At 38.3% G+C, this 18,786-nt stretch overlaps 1 protein-coding gene across 8 annotated transcripts in view; it reads left to right on the forward strand.

Moving 5' to 3' along the window:
• The window catches only part of ITSN2 (intersectin 2), a 140,246-nt gene that overhangs the window by 73,059 nt on the left and 48,401 nt on the right, over positions 1-18,786 (forward strand). For all 8 annotated transcript variants that reach the window (XM_059132496.1, XM_059132491.1, XM_059132498.1 and 5 more), the window contains 8 exons: positions 2,103-2,239; positions 4,887-5,023; positions 6,059-6,156; positions 10,283-10,458; positions 10,767-10,911; positions 14,114-14,319; positions 16,190-16,254; positions 18,051-18,217. In XM_059132496.1, the coding sequence (XP_058988479.1) occupies positions 2,103-2,239; positions 4,887-5,023; positions 6,059-6,156; positions 10,283-10,458; positions 10,767-10,911; positions 14,114-14,319; positions 16,190-16,254; positions 18,051-18,217 (1,131 nt within the window). The remainder of the gene's footprint in view (positions 1-2,102; positions 2,240-4,886; positions 5,024-6,058; positions 6,157-10,282; positions 10,459-10,766; positions 10,912-14,113; positions 14,320-16,189; positions 16,255-18,050; positions 18,218-18,786) is intronic.

Consider the following 18,786-nt stretch of genomic DNA (forward strand, 5'->3'; position numbering starts at 1 on the left):
TTTGGAGGATTTTTTTGGTTTAGTTTTGTTATTATGTGTGAGTAGATACCCCAAAACATTCTACCAAATATAGTTGACCCTTAAGCTACATGGGTTAGGGGCGCCAGTGCCCAATAGAGTTGAAAATCTGCATACAGCTTTTGACTTCCCCCAAATTTAACTACTAATAGCCTACTATTGACCAGGCACCTAACCTATAAAAGTGATTAATACATATGTTGTGTATTGTATGTATATCATATTATATTCTTAAAATTAAGCTAGAGAAAAGAAAATTAAGAAAATCATAAGGAAAACCCATTTATGGTACTCTGTTGTATTTATTTTTAAAAATCTGTGTATAGGTGTGCACAAATAGTTCAACCCCGATTATTTGAGGGTCAGCTGTACTGTGAAGGTTCCACCTTTGCCATGAAACCTCTTGAGGGCTTTTTCCTCTTCCTTAATCCAGTCTCTCTTTTTTTTTTTTTTTTAAAGGTTTTATTTATTTACTTGACAGAGAGACATCACAAGTAGGCAGAGAGGCAGGCAGAGAGAGAGAGAGGAGGAAGCAGGCTCCCTGCTGAGCAGAGAGCCCGATGCGGGACTCGATCCCAGGACCCTGAGATCATGACCTGAGCCGAAGGCAGTGGCTTAACCCACTGAGCCACCCAGGCGCCCTTAATCCAGTCTCTTTAAACTCTCTTGTTCAAGATCCTGTAGATAGCATGTAAAAAAAACTCATTTCAAATAGTTAAGCTCACAAGAGTTGTTACTGGAAGAGTCCCAGGACTGCTGAGTCCATACAAGTGCTACTAGGAAGGAGCAGTTCCTAGGCGTAGGAATGCAGTTGGGAGAGTCGGTTCCTACAGGCCTCCCTCCCTCTGTCTCCAGTCTTTGCTTGCCTCTTTTCTGTATGGATTTCATTTCCACCCCAGTGGCGTCACTTGGTGGTGGGACAGCTCCAGGTTTGCCTTATCCCAGTTTAATGAGTTTAGAGAAGAAAAGACCTCTTTCTCCCCTTTTTAGTCTATCTGAATCCCAGGAAAGGATTCTGGCTCAGCTTGGATCCATGTGTATGTCCTTTGGACCAGTCATTCTGGCCAGGGAGGTGGGGTGCTGTGATTGATTAGTTAGGCCTAGATTAAATGACTGCACCTGAGAGGGAGTGGGTGGAATCTGAGTGACAGATTCCTAACAAACTCGCAGAATAGGGTTGGGCAGGTGCTGTTAGAAGATGGAAGGAAAATGCTGTAACCACAGGTTTAACCACAGGTTTCTGCTAAGGTGCTTATCTCTATCCCATGTTTTGGGACTTTTCTCTGCTTTGAGACTTCAAGCTCTTTGAAGGCAAAAACTTGAGAGCCAGTGGGCCCTAGATTTGATTCCCTGTGCATCCCTATGTGCACCACATAGAACTAGATGCTCAATAAGCAAGTATTTATTTCAATTCCTGTTTGCAGTACTTCTCATTATTTTGGGTTACTATAGTCATGATTTTAGGTAGACATTATCTTTTCCATTTTTAGTTTTAGCTGAATTATTTAATAATTGCTTCTGTGTTTAGTTCAGGACCTTACTGGATAAGTTATGGGTACACAGTCAACCTACATATATAAAAAATATGACTGAATAAAATTCCTCTTCAAATAATGAGATTGTTTCCCCATGTTTTTTTAAAAAGATTTGTTCATTTATTTGAGAGAGAGAGAGAGAGAGCACAACCCCGAGATCATGACCTGAGCCAAAAGCAGGAGCTGTATGTTCAACTGATTAAGCCACCACCCTGTTTCCCCATATTTTTAATGGATTGGGGTTTTTTTTAATTGAAAATAAAGTATCAAATCAAAGATTTGGCTTATGAAGTTGGCTTATCTTTATTCCTTAGAAAAGAGTTAATACACAAGTACATGACTTTAACATACATTTGTCCTCAGTGGTTATAGGACTTAAATACTTGTATTCAGGACTTTTTAATCATCTAGATATTTTTAAACTTTTACTCTTCTTACTTTAGTTTAACTTGCTTTCAGATTTTTGTCTCTTAATAAAATGCCACATTAGTATATAAGATAAAAATATTTAAATCAATGCATATTGACTTATTTTCATTTTCTCCTTAGGAACTGAGAGAAAGCTACAACACACAGCAGTTAGCGCTTGAACAACTTCATAAAATCAAACGTGACAAGTTGAAGGAAATTGAAAGAAAAAGGTCAGAGCTAATACAGAAAAAGAAACTAGAAGATGAGGCTATAAGGTAATATAGCTGATAAATTTAATATACTACTTTACTGTTAGAATTCTAATTTTGTTGCCTATATCTTAGTTTGATTACGAAAATAAGGGAAATAAAAGGATTATCCTTGGATGCTAATTAGAGTCAGCAGTTTAGAAGTTTAGAAGTTCAGTTTTTCTTTTAGGGAGTGAGATTATAGTAATCAATTTTATGTTCCATTGGTGAAGAATAGGGGGTTTGGACTCAGACCTGGATTAGACTTCTTGATCTACCACTTACTATTTGGATGACCTTGGTTAAGTCACTTTACCTTTTGAACCCCATTTCTCCACCTGAGAAATAGAAATACTGATGCATGCCTCATAAGTAAAAATAATGTAGCTAGCAAGCCAAACACAAATGTCTTACACTCATCACTTCCTTCTCTCCATTGTAAATCTGTTAAGTTTGCTAAAAGATCACAAAAACCAAATACTTAATTTTATTAAGTGATAAGATGGGGTGATGAGATGGAGTATATAATGCCATGTTGATGCAGTTCTCTTTGTGCCACTGAGCCTATCAGTTGCCTCCATTTATAGTAAGAAGTAAGATAGTTGCAGAATCTGAGGCATTTGTGTAGAGACTCGGCATAATTTTTTTCTGTTGTGAGGTCTTGTTTCTAATATGTTCCTTAGCCACGACCCCCTCCAAGTCCTCTAGCGTCAGAAATCAGTATAATTAACAAATACTAAGGAGCCAGCTTTTCTTTGCCTTGGAGATAAGTAGACGAGTAATGCCCATGAAGGAGCTAACAGTTACTCGAAAGGCAAGAAAGACACATTACCATGTAGTAGGCCTCTATTTTTAACGGCTTCAGAATAACCACTCCCAGCACACTTAATGAGTGGCCGCTGTTGACTGTGATGCAAGGACACTCTGGTTTTACTCCTTGTTCTTGATTCCTCATCATTCCAGTAGGAGCTGGAGACTGCCAGACAGAGCTCTGTAGTACTCCTTACTCCAAGACCCCCACTTTTGTGGCTGCTAACAAGAAATACTAGAATAATGTAAGAGCAGAGACAGTGAAGTTCAAATTTAGAAGCTTTTTTTTTTAACCACTTAACTGCCACTGCACGTTGCATAAGGGAATAGTGCAGTAACTACATGGCTAGTCACTGTGTCAGAATTTTCTGCTGATGATGTTGCAAGTGTTTTGAAATTGCATCACCGCTCACAATTTTTCCTAGGCCAGCAAGCCATATTAATAATACACGTTTTCATTTCATTCATTTCATTCATCCTCCTCACACATTATCCTGCTATAGAAGAGGAAAGAAATCAGAGCAGACACACATGTCGAATCAGTCCAGAGCTGAGTCTTAGAAATAACAACTTGATTTCTTAGCCGTTTGCCTAGGAAGGCTCCCTCCTTGTCCTCCGCTGTTGGTTAGAGTCAGGTTTTCAGTGTAGGTTTGGCCGCCTTGCCCTTTGTCCAGCTTCTGAGCTATCTTCTGGCTCTGAATTGTTTCTCAGGCACTGACACATAAGAAAGTTTATCAAAATTTAATTTCATATTCTTTTAACTCTCTAGCCTTTCTTTATCCCAGTAAACATGGGGTAAATACTCTGTGGTGTTTATAATCTCTGGGAATTCAAGTAGAGGCTAGATTAGGTCACCTTAGTGTGGAAGAATGTGGGAAAAGGCGATGGAGGAACTCACCAGGAAAAGGAATGGTGGCTGAGATGAAGAAAGGACCTCAGAGAAGCGTGGCCCTCAAAGGAGAGCCAGATGTCAGTCACAAAAAGTGCTGGAGGAAGCACTCTTTGCAGTGAGAGAGGTTATGGGAGGATTTGCAAAGGGTCAAGGGGAAGCTAATCATGGGATAATCAACCAGGAGTATGAGTGTAAGACAGTCCAGGAATGAGGAAGAGAAGTGGCAGAATAAGTGGGTCTGCAGTTTTGGGGATTATATAGGAATTGAGACATGGAATTAAGCCAAGATGTCTTCCTTGGTAGGGCATAGACCAACTTGCCCAGCTAGAAACCAAGCTGCAGCTGTTATCAAATGTCATAGAAGCACATATGGAAGCGTGGACCTATAGGGGAACATGCCCTGCTCTCTAACAATGAAAAAGACTTCCAAGGGGTAATATAGAAAGTAGGTAATCTGCCCAGAAGCATTTCCTGTTTCTACAGTAATGACCAAATCCTGAAAACAGGGGTTAGCTAGATAGTGGAAATAAGAGCTGAAATACAGTCCTTGTGAAAAATCTAGAGAGAAAGAAAGAAATCGGGAGAGAGGGGAAGAACATTTAGATATACCTTATGTATTTATTTTCTGAATAGTTCCCCTTTCTTCTCAGCGTTGGGAGGTTGGCTGACAGGAGGGAATTTAAGGGTATGAGAAATTGTCAGTCTTACTCCCCAGTTCATCTATTTGACCAAGGGTCCTCTCCTGATTAATTGGTTTTTCCCCTTCATCCATGATCCCCACTGTTTCTCCACACCCCATGCTAATGTCTTAGCTATATGATAAATACATAAGATTATATATAAATACATAAGAAATATGTAATATTCCTATAGTTTGTGAGGAATAAGATCTGATATTTTTTATTTTGTTATTATTTTGCATAACAGAAATTTTAGGACATTATGCAAACTCTCTCTTTTTTTTATGTAAAGGAAAGCAAAGCAAGGAAAAGAAACCTTATGGAGAGAAAGTCTTAGAAAGGAGGAAGAAGAAAAACAAAAGCGACTCCAGGAAGAAAAAACACAAGAGAAAGTTCAAGAAGAGGAGCGGAAAGTGGAGGAGAAGCAGTGTAAGGATAAGGATAGAAATAATAGACTTGATTTTTCTGAGACAGAACAATGAAAGCAATAAGAATAAAAAGATTATGATGAAAAGCAAAAAAAAAAAATTTAAACAGATGTTAACCTTGGAGTCAGAAAAAAACTTTTTCTAAATTGAACTTGGAGAAGGTTTTATTAAAACAGACTGAGGGTAGAAGTCTTAAAACAACTTGCAGAAAAGAAGAGGCTCATGATCACTGAGTAGCTATGAACAGACCTTGACATGGTTTTCATAATCGAAGTAAACAGTTGTAGTTTATTCAACCAGTGTTAACTAAACTGTTTATTTTAATGATACAACAGTAAAATTTTAAGTCTTTGCATATTGAAATTTTCTCAGAAGGAATGTTTTGTTCATGATACAGCTCAGTATCCATTCCTAAGATACTTTACATATTACTGTATTTCTTTTGGATATACAAGTATTTGAAACCTTATTGATGATACATGTGTTGAAATTTCTGTAAGCCAAAGCCTTTATTCTGCAAATAAAGCTAAGTATTTTTAATCTTATTAAGGGTAGTGTATCTGTGAGCACTTCTGCTTTTCTTTTAGAACCATACTGGTTAATCTACAGCTCTTTCTTCACTGAACCCTGTTCACTGCTAACCTCATCTGTGACCTCTCTCTCTGCCTCTTCTTCCCTGTTACATCCTGAGTGCCACAGAACAAACCTCGCTGCTTGGCCTCCTTGCGCTTTGCACGGCTTAGCTGCCACCACTCCTCTGCCTTCCCCGACGTCCCTGCGCGTGGCACACCCCGCAAGTCATGGCTTTGTTTCATTGCCTCCTACTTTACTGAAGATGAATGTCCTTGTTTGCTTTTATATCGATTCTGTGACTATACAAGATATTTAAATCCTAACAAGCCTGTGTCAAATGGATTTTCATTTTACTATTTGATGTTCAGTTTTTTTTCCTTTTGATTTTACAAGTTCTTTATATTGAGTCATGAAGACGTATGTACATGAAAGTAGCAAATAATGACCATTATCTTCTCTTTAGGTGAGCCAGCTAGTGCTTTGGTAAATTATAAAGCATTATATCGCTTTGAAGCCAGGAGCCATGATGAGATGAGTTTTAATTCTGGGGATATAATACAGGTAGGAAACTATCTTTTTTTGTTCATGAATAAGCTTAATACAATGAAGTGTATAACTTTCTATAATAATAATGACTATAATTTCATGTAGTGATTTGTCATTTAAAATGCATATCTTTAACTTTATCCAATTTGGCCCTAACAACGTACTGCACAGTTGCGTATTACCACTGCCATATTCTAGGTCAGGCAGCTGAGACTTACACAACAAGTAACAGTCAGCAGGCCAGTGACGGAGTGGGTTGCAAGTACGTCTTTGATTTTCAAATCCTGTGTTCTTTACACTGTGCCATTGCTTCACATCGTAAAAGGTGATGCTGATTTTGTTAATAAATCACCAGTGAAATTTGGGGAAGCTGATTATTTTCCGGCAACATTAAAAGAATTGAAGGAGGCAGGTTCTGTAGCTCTAATTAGATGCAGTCCCTTGTTCCTAGAAACAAAAGCCCTTTATTATATAGTCACAAACCACAGAAGATGGATGAATAAGGGAAGATGCAGGGAATAGCATTTGATACAGCTGTTGTGACATAATGGAAAGAATACAGGCTTTAGAAGCATACTAACTTGGGTTTTAGTCTCTGCTTCAGTTTTCTTCTTAATAAATTAAGGTACTATTACCTGGACTACCGAGCCAGTGCCTGCTTTCATTTTTCCCTGTGTGGTCACCAGTTTGGTGTATTTTATCTGTTACACAGCAGATATTTAGTGATACTTGGCATAGAGTTTACTAGAAGCATCTGTTCAAACACTCGAGATGGTCCCCCTTCCTTCTGTTACCATTGCCACCACTGACAGTGCCACAGTCTGGTGGCCTTCCTCATCTTCTACCTGTTAATGATGAATTTGGTCCAGAAGTGAAGAGATGCAGCCTATGTGGCGAGGAGCCCACTTACAGTTCTGCTTATATCTTTTATTTACTCTGTCAACAAATATTTTTTGAGGGCTGTGCTAGGCTAGAAATATAGTGAACAAGGCACGGTCTCTACCCTTAAACCGCTGATAGTCTAATGAGAAAGACAGACATTCTAATGCAGTTGAGGAAGGAAGGTGGTGGAAAGCTACCAGCTTTACAGCAGACCTCGCCCGTGGTCATCAAGCCAGTCTGGTGGCAGTGACAACGGGAACATTGAGATAGCTAGAGTTTCTCGACTATGTTCTGTGCCGAATCACTAATGTAAAGAATGAGTCATGTGTTACAAATGCCTGATTTGGACACCTTGGTTGATGACAGTGTCATTCACTAAGAGAGGAAGATCAGAAGGAGGGAATTGGAGTAAGAGTTACAATGAGTTTAATTTGGGGTGAGTTTCAGATTCCTAGGCAGCAGGTGGATACACCTCTGGCTATCCAGAAATATAGAGGGATCTCAGGCAGAGATCAGAGGCGGCCAGTTTAAGTGTCATCACTCTGTTGTGATGGTAATTGACATGAGTGTAGAGGATGACTGATGATGCAGTCCCCAAGAGACATGAACACTGGAGGTATTATTAGAGGAAGGGAAGTCTTAAAAGAAACAACGAGAGGTAGGAAAAAGCCAGGAGGGTAGTTCAGCAGGAGGGAATTTTGAGAAGAGTGGTCTGGGTCTGTATGTCAAATAAGATGGGACTAAAAAATAATAATAATAACCATTAGATTAACAGTATCACAACTATTGTTAACCTGGAGGAAAACAGTACTAGTTGAGTGGAGTGGTGGGTGAAGAAGCCAGATTTTAGTGACCTGAACAAATTGGAAGGAAGAGGAAATGGTGAATATACAAAATTCTTTGAAGGAGCTTGGCTTTTGAAAGTTGGAAGGGAGAGAAAATGATAGTGAGGTGTATGGGTTGAGGGGAGGTTGTTCTATGTTTTGTTTTATGGTTTTTTGGTGTTTGTTTTTTTTTAACTTGGCTGAAGCTTGAGCAAGTTCAAATAATGATAGAGAAGATCTGCAGAAAGGGAAAGGATTAATGATACTGGATTTACTAAAGTGCACAACTGTAAATATACAGCTCAAATGATTAGTGCACATGTGTGTATCTGTGAAACTACCACTCAGATCAACATATAGAACACAGAACACTTAGGAAGGCACCTCATGTCTCCCTGGCAGACCTCTCTATTCTGACTAGTGAATGCAGATGAGGAAGATCCTTGGTAAGGCTGGAAGGCTTGGAATCTAGAGCCCAGGAGGAGAGAATAGTGGAAGGACTAGATAATCTCTTAGAGATTAGAGGACTGAAAGAAAGGATGGGTGGGATTATTAAAAATGGATTTTGCTGAGTTAGAAGGTGAGCTCAGATCTGAGGGCTTCCCTATCCTTGGTAAGATAGGAGGCAAAATCTAATCAACTTAATGGATGAGGGTAGCAGAAGAGATTTGTTTGAAGGTGAAAAAGATGACAAATTCCACTGAGCCCTGGCAACATTTTCCATGACAACCTATTTTTCCAGTGTTCATAGGTATTAATGCTGTTTTTGAAGTAATAATTTCCATCAACCTGTGAGAACTATATAAAAATTTCTAGTTTAATTCTCTGTGTAAATCTCTGTGTAATCAGAGCTATAAATAACAGATATGAAATTGGTTAAAATTGACCCCTGACAAAGCAAGCTTGGTCTAATTCTAAAGATGAAGTGAATGTTCCTTTTCTTTTTCTTCTTTTTTTTTTTCAGAGATTTTATTTATTGACAGATAGAGATCACAAGTAGGCAGAGAGGCAGGCAGAGAGAGAGAGAGGAGGAAGCAGGCTCCCTGCTGAGCAGAGAGCCCGATGTGGGGCATGATCCCAGCACCCTGGGATCATGACCCAAGCCAAAGGCAGAGGCTTTAACCCACTGAGCCACCAAAGTGCCCCGAATGGGCCTTTTCTTCTTGGAATGGTAGAGAATATTAGGAAAAAGTATTAAAGAAAGGAGACTTTTAACAGTTTGTAGGAAAAGGAGGAAGTTAGTGTTCGAACGCCAGTATTCTTAACTGTCAGTGATCCGTGCTTTGAGACCAACATTTAAATCAGGTAAATTGCTGAGCATGCTACTTTAGGTTGCGTACTTCCTTGGGGTCTGTTATGTTCTTGTCTTTAGTTTTAGTGCTCTGGATTGGCTCTTTTAAAGTAGCCTTAAACTAGATCTACAGGATGATATTTTAGCAGGGGTTTCTTTTGTTCTGTTTCAGAACACCATTTTATAGTTACTACATAGCTGTGCCAGCTATTTTAGAACTAATGAGTGTGTTTAACAAGCAAGGTTGCAGGATACAAGATCAATATACAAGGACAAATGTTCATGGTTTTATTTGTAATAGCCAAAAGCTGGAAACCACTCAGATGTCCATCACTAGGTGTAAGCATTTAAACAAAAATTGTGGTACATCTATACAATGTAATATTACTCAGCAATTAAAGGGGAAAAAAAATGAAACTATAAACCACCTATGTGTGTTACCAGTTGAAAAATAGTATTCAGAACTCTTAGTTCAAGAAGACTGTCATAGGAACAGAAAAAACTAAGCAAAACAAAAATTAATGATTAACTATAGGATAATAACAAGTTTGCAAGAAAGTAAGTGTAATTATCAGAATAGGGCATAATTCAGATGCAAAAATTTATTTACAGAATCATAATAATGTAAACATTAAATATAATTTAACCAAAAAATTTTGAGATAGCAGTATCGATAGAATAAGAAGATGTAGTAGAAGACAGTTAAATGTTGATTTTCCATTATCAAAAGCCAATAGATAATGTCTAAAATTGAAACATTCAAGAAATAGTATAAATACGTTATTTAGAGGTAAAGAAGGTAATACAGAAGAAACCAATGAAAATGGCAAGTTACTATGAGGAGTGGAAATCAGGGCATAATGAGTGATAGGGTCTTCTATCATAAACCATGTGGAATGCTGTTTGTTTTTGTAAACTATTTTCATATTTAACTTGGATGGAATTAAAAATTAAATTTTAAAAAGGCACTTTGTCAGTCATTAGAGATAGTGAGTGACCTATTAATTTGTAGAAAATGGCATCGACTCTTTAGTTCAATGGACTTAATTCTGAAAATGAGGCTACTATACAGTAGTCTGCATTTTCTTCCTTTGTAAATCCGTGGCATTCTAACCATTGTTAACCCTTGTTTTTGTTTCCATAGGTTGATGAAAAAACCATAGGAGAACCTGGTTGGCTTTATGGTAGTTTTCAAGGAAATTTTGGCTGGTTTCCATGCAACTACGTAGAAAAAATGCCATCAGGTGAAAAATCTGTGTCTCCTAAGAAGGCCTTACTTCCCCCTACAGTATCTGTGTCTGCTACCTCAACTTCCTCTGAGTAAGTTTTTGCTAACAGTGTAGTTTATGCATTTTTTTGGTAATGTATAAATTCTTAATAGGTATTTGTGTCAGCCTGCTATGTAATCATAATCTAATCTGTGCTGGGCTTTCCAAGAGTCCCTTTTGTTCCAAATTTCATACTGGAATTTAATAAATAAAAATGTAGGACAGTACTTTGTTCATGAACTTTTTCCCCACAAATTGTGTTTAAACACAAAGTAAATTACATACAAGCTGATAAATTTGTAGTACTTCACTAGATTTTAAATGATTAACTGTACTTACATCGAAGTGTTGTATTTACAGATCACTTTCTTCAAATCAACCAGCATCAGTGACTGATTATCAAAATGTATCTTTTACAAACCTAACTGTTAATACGTCATGGCAGAAAAAGTCAGCTTTTACTCGTACTGTGTCCCCTGGATCTGTATCACCGATTCATGGACAGGTGTGTATTTTTAATTTTGTGTGCTTTATCCTTTTTTTTTCCTTTTTAAGATTTATTTATTTATTAGAGAGAGAGAGGGGAAGAGAGAGGGAGCACACACAAGTGGGGGAAGGAGCAGAGGGAGAGAAACTCAGACTCTGTGCTGAGCGCAGAGCCCAACGCGGGGTTCAGTCACACAACCTTGAGATCATGACCGGAGCCAAAACTAAGAGTCAGACACTCAACTGACAGAGCGTCCTGTGTTCTTTGTTCTTTGACATTGCTTCTATTCACATAAAATAGAATGAAGATTTTTGTACAAAGGCATCATTTACTCTTTTAATCAGAGTTTGTAGCATTTGGTTTCTATTCTTACTGTCCAAGTGTGATGTAAAGAAATTATTACTTAGAAGTTTCCCAGTGATTCATTTTCATAGCATCCAGTTATTACTAGTTAAGGTTTCTAAGCTCAAAATGTCATTGTTACAAGTCTGATTATATTATTCTTAATTCATAGTTGCTGTAAGAAGTTTTTTGGGCTTGGGAGGTTTTGTTTTTTTTTTCTTAAAAAAGTTATTTGTGGGGCGCCTGGGTGGCTCAGTGGGTTAAGCCACTGCCTTCGGCTCAGGTCATGATCTCAGGGTCCTGGGATCGAGTCCCGCATCAGGCACTCTGCTCAGCAGGGAGCCTGCTTCCTCCTCTCTCTCTCTCTGCCTGCTTCTATGCCTACTTGTGATCTCTCTCTGTCAAGCAAATAAATAAAAAATCTTAAAAAAAAAATTTAAAAAAAATAAAATAAAATAAATAAATAAATAAATAAAAGTTATTTGTGTGGGAACTATGTTATGTATATTTACCCTCTGATGTAGATGTGATCATTACATCTAACTGTTACCTCTAAATTAGAGATCAAGCATTTTTACATGAACATTATTGAAAAGAAAGCACAGACTTCATCACAGTAGAGTCCAGAGATATGCCTTCTTTCAAAAAAATGTTTATTATGTGACCATTCGTTCCAGGCATCTCATTACATGCTAGAAATTTAATGGGAAAAGAAATCCCTGCTTTAAGAAGTCATAATCTAATGAGACAAAGAAATAAATAATTGTAGGGGCGCCTGGGTGGCTCAGTCAGTCAAGTGTCTGCCTTTGATTCAGGCCATGATTTCCAAGCCCTGGGAACAAGCCCACCTTTGGGCTCCCTGCTCAATGGGGAGTCTGCTTCTTCCCTCTCCCTTTTACCCTCCTGCTTGCTTGTGGTCTCTCTCAACTGAATAAATAAATCTTTAAAATCTTTTTTTAAAAAGAAATAAATAATTATAAATTATGAGAAGTATTGTCATAAAGATACTCTGCAAAGTCTTGAGGTATATACAGCTGAGACAGATCTCATTCAGTCTGTGGAAATTGGAGCACGGTTCACAAAGAGCCAGGTTTTTGAGTGGGAAGGTGAAGATAAGCGAGATTTTAGCAAACAGAGAAGGAACATTATTCCTGTGAAAAAATAAGTTGGGGAAGATCAGTGAGGCATGTTAACACAAAGAGTTTGCAGGATGAGAATTATTTATGGTGTGGCCAGAGTACAGGATTCGTGGCGAAAGGGTCAGGAAGCACAGTTAGAGGTGGAGGTCTCTTTGTGAAATGTTTGGTACAGTGCCCAGCAGCTTGGCAGTGGGCAGCGCCTGAAAGTTTCTAAGAGGTATATATTTTAACCTAACCCCACCAGAGTACAGGGGCCGGATGGGTGGAAGGAAGTGAAGGAAGGAGATTAAGGAGGAAGGGTGCTGCAGGAGCCGGGGAGGAGAGGATGGCGTGAGCCCGGGCCACAGGAGAGAAAACATGGAGAGGAAATGGATTTCCCTTCTATGTATCTTCAGGATCTTTAGCTCGAGTAACGGGAAGGAAGGTGATGGCATTGTCTTTGGTGGGCATCACAAGAGGAGTGGGTTCTGTGGGTTCCAAAAATGCATCCCACACCTGCAACTTAGGTATCTGGTTTAGAGACAATGTGGTGGGAAGGCCACATAAGCAGAGTCGGACTTACAAGACTGGAGCTCAGGAGATAAAGTTGTAATTAAGATACATATTTGAGGAAGCGACTCTGCCTTTGGGCTCGGGTCATGATCTTAGTGGGATCGAGTCCCACCTCCAGCTCCTTGCTCGGTGGGGAGCCTGCATCTCCCCTCTGCCTGCAACTCCTCCTGCTTGTGCTCTCTTTTTCTCTCTCTCTCTCTGACAAATAAGTAAATAAAATCTTTTTTTTTTTTTTTAAAGATTTGAAAAGGTATAGACATAAATAAGATAATTTAGGGAAGTCATGTGGAAACAGGCAAGGAAAGGGCTTGGACCAAAGATGGAATCCATCAAGCACCAGAGAGTGAGTTTTCTGAAGGACAGGGGTGTAAGTGATGTCAGCACTGTTCAGACATCAGGGAAGATATGGGTTTGGAAGAAGCTTTTTGCACTTTGATGTTATCAGTGACCTTGTCAAGAAGAGGTTCAATAGAGTGGTGGGTGCAGAACCTAAATTAAAATGGATTGAGTTCCTGTCTTTAAGGAATTTAGAAGTAGAAACTAAGTAGAGAGGTGGAGAGATTAGCTATTTTAGAGGCACTTCATGATGTTACAAAATATTTTTGGAAAATGGAGGGTATAATAGAAGATTTAGGGCACAGGTAAAGAGATGAGCCTTATCAACAAAACACTCCTTCCTCCAAGAGGAGCAAGGAAAGGAGAATGAGTAAGAATACCAGGAGGAAGTTGGGAAACAAAAGCTAAGAAGTGGAGGGAGGAGAGCACAGCCCATGTGTATTGGTTAGTGGCGCGACCTTTGACCTATAGTGACTGCACGGAGGGAGTCAGGAACTAGAGGGTAGGAAGAGCTATAGTAGCTCTTTGCACTTGTTCCATGATGTCAGCTTGATGGATTTATGAAAACATTTCTTGAGTGTCCAGTGTTTCTCCTACAATCTAGTGTTCCTTTGTGCCAAGATGTTTCCTTGAATGGTAGGTGTTCAGTCTTTAACAAACAGAAGGCTATTCAAATGTTCCGTCATCTGTCATTTTAAATGGGTTGATAGATAAAGGTTATCTTAAGTCACCACCACACCAAACTTGTCTCTGTTTAAACAGTTAATAAGTTATATATTAGGAAAAAGAAGTCACGGTTACCTTTTCTTTTTCTTTTTTTTTTTTTAAATTTTGTGGTTTTGTATTCACAGGGACAAGTTGTAGAAAACCTAAAGGCACAGGCCCTTTGTTCTTGGACTGCAAAGAAAGATAACCACTTGAACTTCTCAAAACATGATATTATTACTGTCTTGGAGCAGCAAGAAAATTGGTGGTTTGGGGAGGTACATGGAGGAAGAGGATGGTTTCCAAAATCTTATGTCAAAATCATCCCTGGGAGTGAAGTCAAGCGGGAAGAGTAAGCATTTTGTGTTTCCGTGAGATGTGGATGTTGGTGTTTTCCCTAGTGAGTCCACCGTAGAATGTAAAACATTTACGCTTGAGTTTGGCCATCAGGAGGGCAATTTCTGGAGTGAAAAAAGTGTGTTTCAGATATTTATATCAGTTTTAGAACATCTTTTATTCTAGTTATTTCCGATTCCTAAAGTTTTCAAAGTGCTTAAAATTTGAGATCTGTTGTTTTCTTTGTGCTATCAGGTCAATTAGAGTTCTTTTTCATTTCCTTTGGAGCACTTCTTCCTTGTTTATTTTACATTGTCAGTTTTTAAATAAAGGTTTACTTTGCCAGAGTGGAGGGCTTGCAGTTTCTGGGCCTCCAGAATTCCTTGAAGATCACACCTCTCTAACTACTCAGAAGAGACTGGGCTATAGTTACGCATTATCTTAACCATATCCCTTACTAGAGCATACGCTCCAGGAGGACAGGGTCCATGTCTTTTGTTTGTTTTTCAGTTTTTCCCTGCCTCGTGTCATCACGGTGCACACTAGCTTCTCAGTCATGTTAGCTCAGTGAATAAGCAGAGGAGTCAGTGAACGAACAGTCAGTTGAATCCATTTTCAGAGAACAGCAAGTGGACAAGGTCTCTGGCCTTTATTTCCCAGTGCAGAGGAGTCAGATCATCAGACATCTTTAAGATGCTTAAGAAATAAGTACTCTAATGTAGCAGTGGGGAGCTGTCTCTTGTGTTTTTCATGGAAATTGATCTAAATAGAAAAGTGATCTGATTGAACGAAAGAGATAGGTCTTTGGAAATCAAGAGGCTTGAGTTCGGATTCTGCTATTTTTTTTGTCAGGCTGTATAGAATTACCTACTTTGCAGTTTTCTAATTGATGAGATGAAAAAAGTAAATTAATCTTTAAAAACCTTCTCAGTGCTGAGACTCTTTGTAGGAATTTTTAGTTCAAATGCAGAAATTTACTCTTCAGACTGACATGGAATTTTAGACATAAAATTCTGTAAGTGATAGCAATTCAGAGCTGACAGGTGCATATTGGCACTGAGCTGGGCCCTTGATAGGAATTATCTATTTAAACACCATAACATTTTATGGAGTAGAAGACATAAGTGCAAAGATAGTAAGTTTAAATGCTTTCCCCCGCTAACTTTTCATTCAGTTCCTGACCTTTTCTAGCATATAAGGCATACAACTTGCAAGCCTACAGTAATGGAGAGATCATGCCTTAAACAAGGCAGTCTGTTAAGCTGGGACCATGAGCTGTAGTAAGTTTCCATTCTGTTCCCTGAGAACTGCCTTACTGTATAATTTCCTCAAGGGTCCTGGGGAGCACTGGTACATCCTACAGATGTCCAGTTCTTAAGTACGACAGTCTTCCACATTTTTAAAGACAGTTTCTTGGGTTAAATTGGAAATTAAAAGCTTTACTGTTTCTGAAATATAAAAATAAAGTTCTGTGCTCAAAACAAATATTAAAATTAATATATTATGTTCTTCTTGTTTCTCCATATACCAAGCCAAGCCCCCTATGTGCTTTACTAAATTACTGTCCATTTACCAAAGCACTTATGTCTTTTAAATTCCTCTAGAAAGGCAAAGTAACTCACACTTTAAAAAAACTATTTATAAATCATGTTGAAATTACTTCATTAAAACATTTAGAGGTTTATAACTAGGCCCTTCTTAGTCCCCTAACGATTTTGTGTTATGAGAATATTTCTAGCCTGTGTACTGAGACAATATTTAAATTAATTTTAGAAAGCCCTAAAAGAAAGTACTGCAAACACCTGCTGATCGCCTTTCTTGGTTTTTGCTTGTTGGTGTCTTTGTTTCATTATGTTTTAAAATCGGTTTGTATATTTATTTGGCAGATCAGAAGCTTTGTATGCAGCTATAAACAAGAAACCTACCTCTGCAGCCTATACAGTTGGAGATGGTGAGTTTTTGGCAAGCTGTAAATTAAATGGGAGTCAGATTAGCTATTGACTCATTGTCTGAGTTCCCACAGTTGTTATTTGCCTTGTTTCCATGTCTTCGCTGTTAAAGTAGACTTAGAGGAACCTGCCCCTTAGCTATTTCATGTGAAGATTGAGACTATAGAAAACATATGGCACTTTTGGAAAATCGGTACTATAAAAATTCAGCATAGACTCAATAAGATCATAAATGAAAAATGTTACAGTGAGATAGCATGAAGGTTTTTGTTTTCCTGTTATTTTAGATATCCAGGTTAGGCAATTTTAATACATTTACTTACAAACTGCATTTTAATTACAGTGTATCATATAAGTCATTAAGTAGGATTTGAAATCAAGGTGTACTTTATCATAATTATTACAAAGAAATTTTTTTCTATAGCCCTTTGGGCTGACTAATAATTTATTTTTTTATTTCAATGTACTAAAAAATGAAAGATTATCCACCCTAAGTTTCTGACATTTATTTAACACTTACATAGCTTTATAAATGAATGATGTACGTCCCCTGTAAAATTAGTTGAATAGTAGAAGTACATTTTATGTTTACATCACTGCTCAAGAAGATTAGCTTAATGATAAATTAAACCATTTATTCAGTATCTACTATGTTAAAGTTTCTGTGCTAAAGCCTGAAAAATACAAGGATGAATAAAACACAGTTTCCCAAGTCCTCACAGTAGACTGGGGAGTATAGGCATACCACTGTAAGAAATTATGTAATGAGTACATAGAACTGAATTTTGAATAGGACCTATGAATCCACGGACAAGGCAGTTTTGGATCATCTTAAGCAAGGAGTAGAATTTCGCATAGTGACAAGGGAAGAGAAAGCTCTTGTGGACGGAGGGAAAGTTAAGAGTCAGGGCATGGCTGTGAAAGATTAGAGAGCTCAGATCACCAGCCAGACTGGACCCATACATAGGTTCACTGTGGAATGAGTTTGTGAAGTGAGTCTAGGAAGGGAGGAAGGAGTGTTTGGGGGAGACCTTGCTAATTGCAGCATACCTAAACCTTGCAGGCATTTTTGGTTTTGTTAAATCACCCAGTAATACTGGGAACATGAATAGTAAGTAGGGTGTAGATGGTGTTCCTAGTCATTTCTAGTTTATGATGTACATATGAAATTCCATGTTGACAAATAAAATTAACTGGAAACTAAGAAAGACTTCTACAACCAGGTCATTGACTGTTTATTCTAAATAGCAGTAATGACAGGGATGGAAACCAAAGCCAATATATTTTCCCAAAGAAGTCAGTATGTATTGAGCATCTACTCTGTGCCAAGCATTGTGCTAGGAGCCGGGTCACTGTGGTAGAACTTGGCTACTGGTACGGATGTCAATATTGGGCATTTCCATAACGATATATAAAAGAATTAGAGAGAAAAAAACTTAGCATATTAAATGATATTTTGTGTAAGGAAATTGAAAAAATACTTTCATATCTTAACTCTGTAGAGGTACTTCTACCTATTTGTGTTTTTGGATTCTCTGTGATAAGACGGTGGTGATGATGCTACAGTAGGGAAAAGAAGAAACCCTGTGATAAAGCTTTATGTTAAATAATCTTTTTCTCAAAATTATTAAATAATTGCCTCATTCTTTTTTCTACTTTAATATCTTTTCACATTTGGTTTCCTTAACTTACAAGGTCTTTTTTAGTTAATTTACACAAGGTTTGGAGATTAACATAATCTTTTGCTTTCTATACTCTTAAAACCAAAATTCGTTTCTTTTTGTTTTGTTTCCTACAGAGTATATTGCACTTTATTCATATTCGAGTGTAGAACCCGGAGATTTGACTTTCATTGAAGGTGAAGAAATACTGGTGACCCAGAAAGACGGAGAGTGGTGGACAGGAAGCATTGGAGATAGAACTGGAATTTTTCCATCAAATTATGTCAAGCCAAAAGATCAAGAGGTGAAGTTATTTTGATATAGAAACAAAATTATTCCATTCTTGTGTATTGAGATTCATACTGAAAACAGAGACCCATGTATAGACAAGCTTTGGTTGTAAGGACACCACTGAAGGTGGCACCAGTTAAATAAGAGGGACAGGATTTCATGAAATTTCTAAGAGTAGGAGCCAAAGGTAGAGCTGGGCGTCATGGTTACTGAAGCTAGGAAGGAGTCCCAGATCCCAGGGATCACCTTCAAGGAGTTTGTAAATCTTTGCAGCCCTGGTGTTAATGTGACTCATCCTACGCTCAGTTCCTGCCTCTTTTCATCCTACCACTAGTGCCGTACAATACAGCGGTTCTCAAACTCTTTGATTTGAGGAACTTTTTACATTCTTAAAAATTACTGGGGGGACGCCTGGATGGCTCAGTTGGTTAAGCAGCTGCCTTCGGCTCAGGTCATGATCCCAGCGTCCTGGGATCGAGTCCCACATCGGGCTCCTTGCTCCGCAGGGAGCCTGCTTCTCCCTCTGCCTCTGCCTTCCACTCTGTCTGCCTGTGCTCGCTCTCACTCTCTCTCTCTCTCTGA

The sequence above is a fragment of the Mustela lutreola genome, chromosome 9 (genome assembly GCF_030435805.1).
Source record: "Mustela lutreola isolate mMusLut2 chromosome 9, mMusLut2.pri, whole genome shotgun sequence".
In the NCBI taxonomy this organism is placed as follows: domain Eukaryota; kingdom Metazoa; phylum Chordata; class Mammalia; order Carnivora; family Mustelidae; genus Mustela; species Mustela lutreola.